Below are 13,833 nucleotides of genomic sequence, written 5' to 3'. Positions count from 1 at the left end.
CATTTTGTGATTGTTAGCAAATAAAATTGTGCAAATTTAGCTATGTAGTGTAATGTAATTCTGGCTATATGTACAGTAGAGCCTGTTTGTAACCTATATCCAGTAAAGAGGTATTCTGAGCAGCACAGTACTAATTATAGTCAGTGTAGTGCAAAGTTTTCGATAGAAAATAAATAACAAGCTGATGTAGTGAAAAACCTTCATAAAAGCTGTGCTTAAATTTTAGCGATTTTACTTCTCGCTAAACTTATAGTTTTGTTTAGGCTGTGTATGATGCAGAGTCATAATAATATTATTATGTTATGTTATGAACTACTCTCTCTCCAATAGTAACTATTAACCTTGGGAATGTGTTTAAGATAATGGCTATTCAGTATAGTAGGTTTTAATTTTGCGGGTCATCAAAATTAGCTGTTGTACAAAGGGGTGCAGGGGGGGTGTTCATGGTGGCACCCCTTCTGAAATCACTTTATGCATCCTAAGGAATCACTGACCAACTTTGGTGCTTTGATCTACCATGTCACAATTTTGGCAAAATTTTGCCATAACAGACTCTACTATAATTAGATCAAATGCTAGAGACGAGTGTAATAGACACTTGATTAGTCTTGATGACAATGTGCTTTATTAAAGTGCTTAGCCCAGAAATTAGTTTGCTTCCAAAAGCCGTACAACCATGGATTAAACCATGCATCATGCACTGAAGATAGAGTCATAGAGATGAGTTTAATAGTTGATGTCAGGTTACTCTCTAAGTAGGTATAGAAAATTTGTAGATTGCATTTCAGATCATATGTAGATTATACATGTACTGATACAACTAGTGCAATAAACAAAATAGTGCCAAGTTGACATTTCTTGTGAGTGTATAGGCTCTCCATGTACACGATATGCATGCTTACCTTGGCTGAATGTGAGTACTTCACAGACTCACAATAGTGTTGTCAGTAAGTACTGGTCAGCATGAAGTTCACAAGTATTATTTACTATATAAATATTTTACCAAACCATGAACATTATTTAGTAACAATATGCATGCATCATTTATTACCAATAAATAAATGTGCATCAGAATTATTTGGCTACAGTACATCAGCACTTCAGTAAACTTTGACTATTTATTATAGCTACTAAACCATTTTAATGACAACATCAACATTACATGGATGTATGCTTCAAAGATACATTTAATAAGACAATGTACACTGTCATAAATATTCATGACTGTCATGTACTGAAAGTGTCATCGTAACAATTGGTGTAAGGAATATGCCAATTACAAAATGCTGCTTTCTAATAATGCAGGTTAAGGTGTGGTTTCTGGTATTTTCTGTTTCACCACATTAGCAGCAACAAAAGTTAAGTCTCATTTCAGATTTCATTATTACAAAATGTTAATCTGTGCATGTACATGGCTTCTGGTATTTTTGGTTTCACTACATTAGCATCAACAATAGATAGTAAACTAATTTGCTAGTCATATTAGACATTTTCATTTGCATACAGTGGGCTTCCATGTACATACTACATGTCATAGACTCATAGTATACAGTTAGGACATAAATTAAAAGGTTGTTGCAAAAAGTTGCTTTAAAAAGGTTGTAGATACATGTAGCTAGCTCCCTATCCCAAAATGATCTTCGTAATTATGAGTAAACTATGTTCAAAAGTGCACAAAAAAGTCTTAATATCCTAAATAATAATAGTAGTGAAAGAAGCTGGTAGATAAACAGCCTAATGTTTTGTCTAAGGTTTAGCCATTCTACAGGTGTAGAGATTTTTTAGCACACATGGTCTACAGTGGCTTCCCAACATGATGTATTACATGCATACATATAAAGCTAGCCTAACTCAAGAGGTTAATTATCTTTAACTATATTAGATGTGCACTTTCTACAAGAACTATGTAATGTTCTGTTTGGGTGAAAGTGCTGTGGTACACATGTTTTGCTAATATGTCTAGCCACAATAGCTGTTTGCTATGATGTCTTCTAAAATTTCATGACACTGTAAAAAGAAATGTTAACTGCATTATAGTTATCAGTAGGCACCAGCCTATTATGCTGGAATAATTTTGAGCATAATAGGTGCCTGAAAGCATCAAGCATTATGCTAACATAACAGGCAAAATAATTATGTCATACTGTAAGCAAAAATGCACACCATTGAAAAAGGTGTACAGTACAGTTGATGCCGCAGTGGAGCATAGTTATTTGACATGACTATTATTATAGTTTACAATGCAGCCAAATTCTTAATGCACAACGAGCATTAACTTTCACATTTAACCAGTTGTTCATAAGCAAAAGTTTATCATTATCCATTGGAAAGTAACAAAACATGGGAACTGCAGAAATTTTTGAGCATAATTTTGAGCATAATAGGCAAAAATTTTGAGCACTGCAGCATAGCATAATAGGCAGAATTAAAAGCATAATAGGCTGGTGCCTAGTTATCAGGAATCCAGAAGTCTGTGCATACTTTTAAAGGCATGGCCTTTAAATCTTTCTATACTATATGTCAGAAAGACTTAAAAAGGTTGTGACTTACAAATGCTTTCTCTATTGTTGCACTAATTTTCAACATCTCTATACAGTGATAATGCTATACATATGCCAGGACTGTGTAATACTGATAGAAGTGATCAAAGTAATGAATTTTAGAATTACTATAGAACAACTAGAAAATCGTGAACTATGTATAATGTACAAAAGAACTATAGAAGTTTAAAGTTTATATCAACTGTTAGTCCATAACCTTGTCCATATCAAGATAAATGGACCATATTAACACTCATTTTTACGTAGGTATCCCTGGTTTTGTGTATGGTTATTATCCCAAAGGTAAAACAAACACTTATTTGCAGCGATATAAATACGTAACCTAGTACATGGACTGTAGCTTGTGCCACTTCACTTGTGAGATCTTCTCAAATAAAGTCACCTCTGAGATTACCACTTTAAAGATCAGAGGCAAATCAGTATACATGGTCTGAGTGCATACATACAATATCTGAGTAACGACCACCTCCATGAAAAATATATGATACAGCAACACGTAACTCAAAACAAGCTTAACTATGTATTATAGCTGATTGTTTATATATACTTTCCTCCGGCAACAGTCCAAATATTTTCCATCACAGTTTGTACCAAAGTAAATTCTAATGTCTCTGTCACTTAAAATTACCACTGTCCACGTACACAAATAGCAAAAGAAAAGGGTAGTTACCTGACATACATTAAAACCAGAACTTAATATTCTTCATCTACGTACATAGCTATGCATGTATAGTATATACTTTATGTTAGGCTTGTAGCTCAGTAGGTGATAGGTTACAGAGACAAATAGTTTACACAAATAAATTATTGTATTGTATGTGGTCACTTAATTACAGATGTAGCCATATGCAGTATAATAACCAGACAGCTATTATAGTTATTTCCATTGTGAAAATTGTTGGCTCTTCTATAATGCAATTGATTTTAAAAGATCATGCACAAACCATAAGATCTTCAATTAACACTGAGCAGCTAAACTCATCACAGTGGTGACTAGCCAAATTCTTATATTGTAATCATTATTTTATGCAGGGCAAGCATGCAGTGTCCAGCTACTATTATATGAATGTACCAATGTATAGTTTTGTGCTAATAACATGCAGATAACTAGTATTGACCACATATCAAAGACTTGGTTAGATAGCTAATTCCCCTAGCTAGATGACTTTTTTAATCATAGCTATACTGTCATTGTCACATTTTTATGTTGACATTAGTGGTGAGTGATTTGGAGTTAGTTTGTATTTGGAATTAGAAGTGCTGTTGCCCTATCATTTGAAATGATGGTATCTTATATTTCTTAAGTGGTATATGCTTCAGAAATGCTCACATATTACAGAGGATGGCTTATTTAGATAAGGAGAAAAAAACTCCATGACTGGAACTGGGCAGCCTCAAACCTGCAGCCATTTGATTTACGCTCAAGCGCTTACAGGCAGTCAGGATGTTTTCTCCTTGTCAGTTTCATGTATTTGCATCCATAGGAACTCTAGAGAGTGAGTTATTATCTCAAAGTACGCCATGTGGAACCAAATGGATCATTAGTTATTAAGGCTTTACAGCACAAGTGCTGAAGGTCTGTAGGACACCTGGTCCTACAGCCTGTTTAAAGATGTAAGGAGAAAAAAAATCCATGACTGGACCTCAAACCAAAAGTACTGTGGTGCATGGCTTACACTAGAACAATTAACACATATTGATATTATTCTGTGAATGCTATCCCACTATATAGGACATATGAAAAGGCTCAAAGCCTGTGAATACAGGGAGTCAGAAACATGTAACTAAAAAATCCCAGACCCAGTGGTGACTTGATCCTCAGCAACATGTAATATTCAGCCTTGATAGCTAGCTAGTTGCTAGTATACATCCAATGCATGGTCACTTACAATTTTGTTTATTGATTAGCATGTTAGCTAGCTAGCTGACTGATTTGTGCATACGCGTTGCTAGTAAGGAAGCCAATTAAATCGAAATCCGTAAATTTCGCATTACGGAAGTTATATGTAAAAGCGGTATTGCTCTGCAACTATATAAAAGGCCATCGTGCACAAGCTAAGGTAAGTGATTAAAGAGAAACGCTTATAGCTATTATATAAACTAATCTTTCGCAGTGTGAAAAAGAGAATGACGTCTAAAGATGGAGAACTCAGAACAATTCTCGGAACTATGGAGTTTGGCAAAGTTGGACAGAAGTTAACAACGGATGAAGCGGTAGGGAGCTACTTATACTTAAAAAATGATTTCATGTGGTCCGTATAGCTAATGTATCTAGTGTTGTGAATGACTTTGATAGTGGTATATACGTACGTATCACCACAATTCCACCATGCAGTATAGCTAAGTAGCTAATAGTCTATGCCTTGCGCCATCACAGCTCTGTTTAGTAACTAAACTAGAGGAGGGACAGACTAGTTGAACAATGATAAACCCTAATGAATAAACGAGAAGTCACGATTGCTAAGTAAAATGCACATGAAATTCTGGATCCCAGGCTGTGTGGCTCCTCAGGCATCTGTCTAGACTGCAGGTTGTCTGTGAATCAAGTTACCACCTGGTCTGAGATTTTTTTTCTGCATTCAGTATGGTTTTCAGGTTCAGGGTTCTGACTCCCTGTTCCACAGGCTAATTTGCTGCCTCGGATAGCTAGTTTGTTGCATTTGGGATATAGGCATGTCATAAATTTTAGCTTATATCCATAAAAATGGGCAGGAACGTCTCCATTTCATTTTTTGGTTGTTGGGTGAAGTGCTCTACAAAATACATTAATTTTGGTGATTCCCTGTACAATACTTCAATTTTCATTAAAATGGCGCTTGATGGTCTGTATTAAAAAATCAACCCACTGCCGAAACTCACTTAATCTTAATGAAGTGCAAGGTTGGTTTACTAACTCACAGACACCTTTTTGGACCTTAAATACCTTAAGCAGAGCTTTCTAGTGTTCACGTGCCAACACAAGCTGCTCATGATATGATTTAGAAACTCGCAGTGTCCATTACCCCATCCATTTTCAAAAGTATAATGATCACTATGTAATGTATACCATACATGGAAACATTAATTGAAGCATGCTAAACAGCACTGCTGATGCTGCTGCCCATTTTAATTTTTTTTAAACCCTGCAAAATCATGAAAAATAAAAATGTGTCAGAAACAGCAAGGGGAATCACCGTATTATTAGCCTACAGTTTTGATGCAGACTTTGGTAGGATTGATCACCCAGAGTTAGAGGAGAAACTATAGAGGATGATTTTTCAATCCCAACCCTATTATATTCAGTCCAAAACAAATACCCTGGTATATAGTGCTGAACGATAATATCTATTGATAGTTCGATACTCGCAATCAAAAATCTTTATCGCGACACTAGCTAACTATCGCGATAATACTGTAAGATTTACTAAAAATTTGTTACCAAGTTTATTTAACTGTTTTGTAACTATTTAGGCTTGCTTTTCTGCGAAATGTTTAGCTTCAACTAAAGGCTATAGCAGACTGCGTATATTTATCGGCCACCCACACAATTAGACGATCGCTTCGTGAAGGGTCCACTAAAAACACTGCTTGAGAAGCTGACTTAGCTGTTTTATAACTACTTGGCTTGCTTTTTCATGAAAAGTTTGGCTGTAGGGCTATAACAAAAATTGTTAAAAATATTGGACGCTCATGCAATTAATTACCACTTACAAGAAAACCAAACAAACAGTAATCTATGAAAGTGTTAATCGTGTTTAGCATATACTTGATTGAAGATCGTGATAAATATTATTGTATTGTAAATAATACTTCAATATCTATCGTGACAGTGATTTTTCTACTATCGCTCAGTACTAGTCTATAACTAAGTTCACGCAGGGGTATACACCAAGATGCCATATACATATGCCGTTCAGGCAACTGCATGTAAAATTATGTGGGAGTGAGAAATAGGTTGGTAGCTGACCTATGTAAAACAGAGAGATGGAGTAGGAGAACATGTGTCTCTTGCTGTTTTTGTGCTTGTATATATAGCTAGTTAGCCACTTATCTGTAAATGCTATTGATTTACAAGGTTCATCACGCATGTTTAAGAATTTATATGAAATTTTGCAACATTGATATATGCCAAGAGTAGGATGGGGGGGTGTGCCAAAATACCTCTCAACTTTTTGTTTACTTGTTGGGCACTGGAAGAGGTAGAGCCTGTACGAGGTGATCAATGCTAGCCCAGATAGTACATGCATATGCTTGCTAGGAAGCTAGTAGAAGCTACAGATGCAACTAAATTATAAACATACATATGCAATGAAAAGATACAGTAGGGAAGGGCTATGATCTCTTAAGAATCATTCAACAAGGGGGTGGTCAAACTATAACCTTTATACTCCAATAGAACAGTCAACCAACCTAAATAACATCACCCAAAAATGGAAAGAAAAAAAAGCAGCTACAATAGTGCCTGAGCTGTATTGAATCTCTTCTCCTTGACCTGTGTGTTGCTATCTAATTGTTGTCCCAAACCTTCCTGCCTATTATTCTATAACTATTAAAATTATTTTATTTAATTACTATGCTGAGATTAAATACAGTACATAGTTTTAGTTGTACATATAGATACAAATTTGATGCTTGCACTGAGTTTTAGCACCTTTAAAGTTATTGTCATACTATACACAGCTTCTAAGTGAGTTTTACAGTATATATCTACACCTCTTTCAGCACAGACTGGTAGCTATAACAACTCTATATAGTTTTCCATATTAAAACACTGTACTCATAGTTGGTTTAAAATGTGGCTCAATCTTAAGTTTAGTGGCCAAAATGAATTCTACATGAAAGAGTAGCTTGGAAATGCCCAAACTGTCAACAGACCAGTGCACACATACTAACAGCAAAGGCTTCAACATCATTCTTGAGGAAGGTGGTCTGCAGTTCTACACTGCTTTGGTGCAGATTTCCACCTGCATATTATGCCTTAGCATTTTTAACATCAATTAAGTCTATTAAATGTTACAGCTTCTGGTCGTTTCACTCCCAGAATCCTTGAAATTTAATCTAAAACTTTACCCATACTGCAGCAGTTATGCTGTGCCCCTGCATGACAGCTTTAGTATAGAGGTTGATGATGATTATTTTCTTTCAACTTGAACTGACTCACAATGCATATGCTCAACTTATTCAGTCAAACTTGTAGTACCAAATATCAGAAGGCTAAATTTTCAAAAATTGCCTTATGGGTGGCATGCCCCAAAACCCTACGCTGGAGCATGCTGCCTGAGTTTACTTATCAACACTGTTAATTGTATTACCACTTTTCTTAGCCTGTATTAATTTAATCTTCCTGCAGGCAATCTTGAACATTATTATTGTTGATTTTATGTATTCCATTTCTCTTCACAGTGTCAAGAAGTTTTGGAAGCATTTCTTGCAAAAGGCTACAAGGAAATTGACACAGCTCTTATGTATGTTTGTTTAATGATTACGATACAGCATTTTTACTCATTATTGATAGAGGGGCACAGGGGACACATCCCCCTTCCCCCCACACACACAAATTCTATACACAAGATCAAGATACTCTAATAGAGCAGTCGATTATATGCTTTAATAGAACAGTCACCATGTGTAACACTATTAAATCCTCCACAATGACTCCACCTATATGCCCATATAAAATGCATGCATTTTCTAAGTCAGTTAGAGACCATTCCCTCGGATCTTCGTGGATTTTAAAAACCGAGCAAAGTGAGGTTTTTAAAATCCACGAAGATCCTCGTGCTAGGTCTCTAACGTACACTTAGAAAGCATTATGATTTTGTGGATAAAACTCAAAAATTTCAGTCCTGAAACATGTAAAATAAATATACCAAGAGCTACTGGAGGGGGAGGGGCTGTACCCCTGTTATATAGGCATCTACCACCCTAGTCATGGTGCATCCCCTTGTCAAACCATGGATCCTTCCCTAATTGACTATATATGACTATTGTAGGAGGAAACAAGTTATAATAAGCAACAAACTTTGATAAAATCATTCACTTTGTGATAAAAGCACCAAATTTTCTGTGGAAGTTGAGTAAGGCATACTAAATCATTTGAGATACGGTGGCACATCAAAATCATTACCTTAGGGCATGTTTTCAAACTTTTAAACAAGGTTATAAGCCCATTTCTAGCTGGTCAGGAAAACATAAAAGTGCATTCAAAATCTTTTTGCTTAATTGACATGAATTTATTTCAAATTTTAGAAACTCTGTAAAATATCCTGTTTTTAAACATTCTAATGGAGCCAATATTTTAGTGTTAAAAGTACAGGCACTATCCAACAGAAATAATATACTGTACATCTCTATGGCTTCATATTCCATGACCCTCCGTGCTTCTTAACAGACACTTCCCTTGATCAGCTATTGAATAATTATGACAATCCCTTGCTTGTCTATTCAGATGCAAAGTTTCAGTATTCAGCACTTTTGTGGCTTTCCCAATACATTTTTTATTGATTTTACTTTTCAGGTTCTTTGAGCATGATATGATTGGTAATTTTAGATGGTACCATATCTAATATATAAAATAATATGAATTAAGCAAATGTTGTACCAAGTTTTTATCAAAAAGTGAATGATTTTTTTGCTGAGCCGCTCTACTAAAAGCATTAGGCCATTTTGTCTTACAGCTTTGTTTTCACATGCAGCCAATGTGACTATAATGTTGATTTTAGCATTTATAAGTTCTAAAATGTTTGGTACAGTGCAGGATATGTGGGGAAAATGAAAAACCATCCACACACACTGTACACAGGGGCAGTTGAGAAGGGGGGAAATGGGAATTGTAGCCCCTGTCAAAAAGATTATAGAGGGGCTTAGCCCCCTAAAATTATCTATAGCTGTTATTGAACAATTGTGTTGATTGTTTTACACCAAATAGCTAAGTATATAAATGCTGCAATTCCAGCAACTCGACTGGATTCTATATGAATCAAGATCTAAATAGGGCAGTCACTCTAATACAACAGTCAGCAAATATAATATTAATTGTGACTGCTAAAATCACTCTCAGATTCAATTTTGAGAGTCTAAATTTCAAAACATTACTGCAGGGAAGGTGGCATGCTCCCATACCCTTTTATAGGTCCACTGGATACTAATATAAATGCCTCAAGATCGAGATACCCTAATAGAGCAGTCACCCTAAATACAACAGTCAAACTAATATTAATAGTATTTTGCTAAAATCATTCCCAGATTCAATCTCAGAGGGCCTAATTTTCAAACTTTCCTGGCCCTCAGACCCCATAGATTGGCATGCTTTTGCACACTAAGAATGTCATCCCATGGATAAACCTAGCTACACCCCAGCCCCCCCTAAATAAAGGTATCTCCTTCACTCCTGACTGTGTATACCACTTAATCTATAATATGAAATCATCTCAAAGTTCAGTTGCATGAAAGCAAAAATATATACTTTTGTAATAATTTCACAACAAACACACTGGATCTTCAAAAATTCCTTCAGATTAATGTGACAATATACAGTTTTTGCAGCTGTGGTCACACAATGGTTTCTGTGCATTTTTCTGCATAACCACAGCAGAGTGCACCAGAAACTATATTGATGCTATGCATGCATTTTAGTGTTTGTCTGCTGCAAATAGACTGAGCTACTGGCAACTTATGGAGCTCTAAAGTTCAGAATGCTTGGTCTTAAAGAATAAGCCTAGAGTCAAAGAATGCAAACAGCTGCTTGTTGTTTGGCCAAAGTACAATCGACAATATAAGCACTGGATATGTGCTTTTTTCTTGTTGACTGTTGACTCACAATATCAACTGTGGCAGATTCACAACTAAACAACTAAGCCCTAGGGTATTGTAAAAATGTGCTTAGGTGCTGCCTAAATGTTTTTCTGACTGTGGATGAACATAATAATGTCACAGTTTCCATTTTTACAGTAACAGTACCTTTAATGTTCCATTTTTAGGTATGGTGGAGGTGAATGTGAGAAATTTATTGGCAGATATGCTCCTTGCAGAGATCCAGAAAAGGTACAGTGCTAGCTGAGTTTGCATAAATTATTATCAAGGTAATTTTGCAGGTCACATTGGCCACCAAAATCAATCCATTTCATCCAGATGGTAGGTACAGGTTGGCTAACGTATGTTCCTTAAAGCAGTATTTTTGCAGGGCTGACACGTAAAGGAGTTTTTGAGCAAGCAGAAACATCTCTTCATAGCCTACAAGTGCGCTCAGTAGACATACTGTATCTTCATTTACCAGACCATAAGACTCCCATTGAAGAAACACTAGCAGCCATGCAAGAATTATACAAACGTAAGTAGCATCAAAGTATACTGCGGCTGCCTTGATTGTGTGTGTATTTGTAGAAGGAAAATTTAAGGAGTTAGGCTTGTCTAATTTCCAGTCCTGGGAAGTGGTATGTTAACTTATTTGCAAGCCAGGCCAATTCATTAATGTTAACTTATAGGCCGAAATTTACTACCTATGCAAGGAGAATGGTTATGTGCTTCCTACTGTTTATCAAGGAATGTACAATGCTGTTACAAGGTAATGTAGCTTGTAAAGCAAGTACAGTATAAGTGCATTATAATTGTTATAACATCTTACATGTGCTTTCAATCAGTTAGCTACCACGTCCAATTTCTTATGTCAAGAGCTTGTACTGAAAGAAGCAGCATCTAACAATAATAAATAAATTATAACATATATAATACAATGTATACCCTCAGTTATCCAACCCTCATTGATCCATATCCTCATTTATCCAAAATAGGAAATAACCATCTATTAGAGTACAGGTGTGTGTTCTATTAGAGTATTTTAGCAGAACCCTGTATATAAATGTAAAGGCTTCAGTTATCCAATCAATTCACTTATTTGAACACTTTTACCATTGCCTGAGATATATTGTGGTTAAGGGTGAACTCTGCATACCTACGTATGTACATTAGTCAAAGTTATGCATACACCTATACAGTCACACATTATGGACAACTGAAACATGTGATAAAATGTATCAATAACGTTAGGAGAGTGGAAGATGAGCTGTTTCTGTGTCTGAGACGATTCAACATCAGATTCTATGCCTACAATATAGTGAGCAAACAACTGTGATTGAGGGTCAATATGTTGATAAGTAATTAACTGCGTGACAAATGTCCTGGATAAGTTTAAGACTAATGTGACTGCATTTATACATAATGTGTGCCCATGTTGCTTATTTTTATGTATGTATATCACATCTCTCATTAAGGATGGACTTTTCTGAGATAACAATAATATAATAGTGCATTTATATTAACAGTTATGATCTTTTATCCCTCTGCCTTATGTACTGGACATGCACCATAAGTATTGAAAGTATCGTGCATTTTCTTAATGAAATTCTCATTTTCACTATATCCTTTTAATGCACACTTGAAATTTCATAAACATTGAGTGTGGCTAGCTGCATTATCGTGTTTAACCATATCCTCCTGTATGTTCCATGACAGCTGGCTGGTGGTCTACTGACGGGCATGTACAATTTTTCTGTGCAAGATGATAAGCAGAGAATTGGTAGATTCTGGGGTGGAGAAAATGACACATGGATGGAACAAGTGTACGTATTAGATATGTGCACTGTATATTATGTGTATGTATACATTTACTGCATGTACTATATACACCTAACATGCATGCTTGCTAATTTCATGTCACATCCTTGTTCTTCATATTTATCGGTCACTCACTTGCTACACTACAACTGTTATGCTATACATAACTATGCTCCTGTTGCACATCTTACAGCATAGTGATGAACTGTTCAAGTAGCTGAAAAGTGCCAATACCAGACCATCAAAACTGTGGACTCTGGTCCTGCATACATCTGCATTATAGTTAGGTTCTACTATGCTGTTTACTCTCCCTACAGCTCATATCCTGGACTATATGGCAATTTGTCTGTGCACGTAGTACTGTTTCTAAACCTCTGAGTATTGCTTCACTGCGATATACATGAATTTTACCTCACAATATCACAATTTATATCACAATGGTCTTGGACACATGTTAATAACTACCCCTACAATGCTATAACTTTATTGTAGATATCGAAGTGCATACTGGAGGGATTCACTATTCAAGGGCATTGAGGGCATCAAGGCAGCAGTGGAGAAGGCATATGGTGGAAAAGTATCTGTTGTTAATGCAGCCATTAGATGGGCTGTCCACCACTCCCAACTGGATGCAAAACATGGAGGTAATGTATTAAGAACTTCAGGCATGTGATGTCAACACTTTTGGTGACCATTCACAAAATTAAATTAATGTACTAATTTGGTAAGAATCTATAATCAGTTATCACCTTCAATTTAATTAATGTGCAGAAAATTATAGTACCCGTATTGTAAGCACCCACCAATATTGCTATAATTTTGAGCACAATGAGTACCATACCTGAAGCATCCATCAATAATACTAGCATTATAGGCAGAATTTACACCACACTATAAACCATTGCCTGTGAATGTATATTGATGAACTAGTTGTATTGTACGTAGCTAGGTTTGTACTGAATATAAATTTTGTCTTGCCATTGCTCCAGTTACCAGTATATTTGTTAGCTTTGTATCCTGGAGACTAATCCCTCATCTCTCTTCATTATTTATGTATGTTAATTGTCTGAAATTAAGATGTTATCAATTATTATTTACTGTATGTGCTAAGATCTCTGTAGAATAGTAGTCTGCACAAGTAAACAATCAGTTTCTTCAACAATTTGTACACTGATTACAATCCATAAGTCTAGCAGTCTAGAATTTGGACTAGTCTTAAACTAAGTCTTACTAACTACAATTTAACTATCATATACTAGCAAATATAGGCAAATATCTTGTTCTATTTTAATTTTATACTGTATACAGATGGGATTCTTTTTGGTGGTAGTTCACTGAAGCATATTCTCTCCAACATTGATGCTACAAAGGAAGGTCCACTAGAAGATGGTAAGGTAGCCAAGCTTATCCAGATAAAGTAATATTACTTGTTTTCATTGTACAGATGTTGTCAAGGCTCTTGATGAAGCATGGGAGTTGGACAAGACAAACTGTGCACCTTACTATCTCTCTGATCGTAACAAGATGTTGAACAAAATACTGCCTATTAAGAAACTTTAGAATTTTGGTGACATTGATCGTGACTTGTGTGTGTGTTTCACTGGCCTACTTAGTACACGATCATTATACTTCAATTAAAATATGATTTACTATTTCCTTGATCGTATTATTGTACTCTGTA

The 13,833-nt window shown here is 35.6% G+C and overlaps 1 protein-coding gene across 2 annotated transcripts; it reads left to right on the top strand.

The window, feature by feature from the left end:
* Positions 1-4,293: 4,293 nt before the first annotated feature.
* On the top strand, positions 4,294-13,833 carry LOC136263736 (aflatoxin B1 aldehyde reductase member 4-like). Of its 2 annotated transcripts, XM_066058370.1 has the most exons (13): positions 4,294-4,621; positions 4,676-4,775; positions 7,944-8,005; positions 10,520-10,583; positions 10,634-10,673; positions 10,723-10,869; positions 10,923-10,972; positions 11,024-11,103; positions 11,586-11,652; positions 12,051-12,157; positions 12,645-12,796; positions 13,461-13,541; positions 13,597-13,833. In XM_066058370.1, exons 2-13 carry the CDS (start codon positions 4,689-4,691, stop codon positions 13,710-13,712), a joined length of 1,053 nt encoding a protein of 350 aa, XP_065914442.1. In that variant the 5' UTR covers positions 4,294-4,621; positions 4,676-4,688; the 3' UTR covers positions 13,713-13,833. The 2 variants fall into 2 exon arrangements, with proteins under 2 accessions (XP_065914442.1, XP_065914441.1); XM_066058369.1 differs by lacking the exon at positions 4,294-4,621 and having other exon boundaries at positions 4,634-4,775.

This window comes from Dysidea avara, chromosome 8, assembly GCF_963678975.1.
Source record: "Dysidea avara chromosome 8, odDysAvar1.4, whole genome shotgun sequence".
NCBI lineage: Eukaryota > Metazoa > Porifera > Demospongiae > Dictyoceratida > Dysideidae > Dysidea > Dysidea avara.
This window is presented reverse-complemented; position numbering and strand designations above follow the sequence as displayed.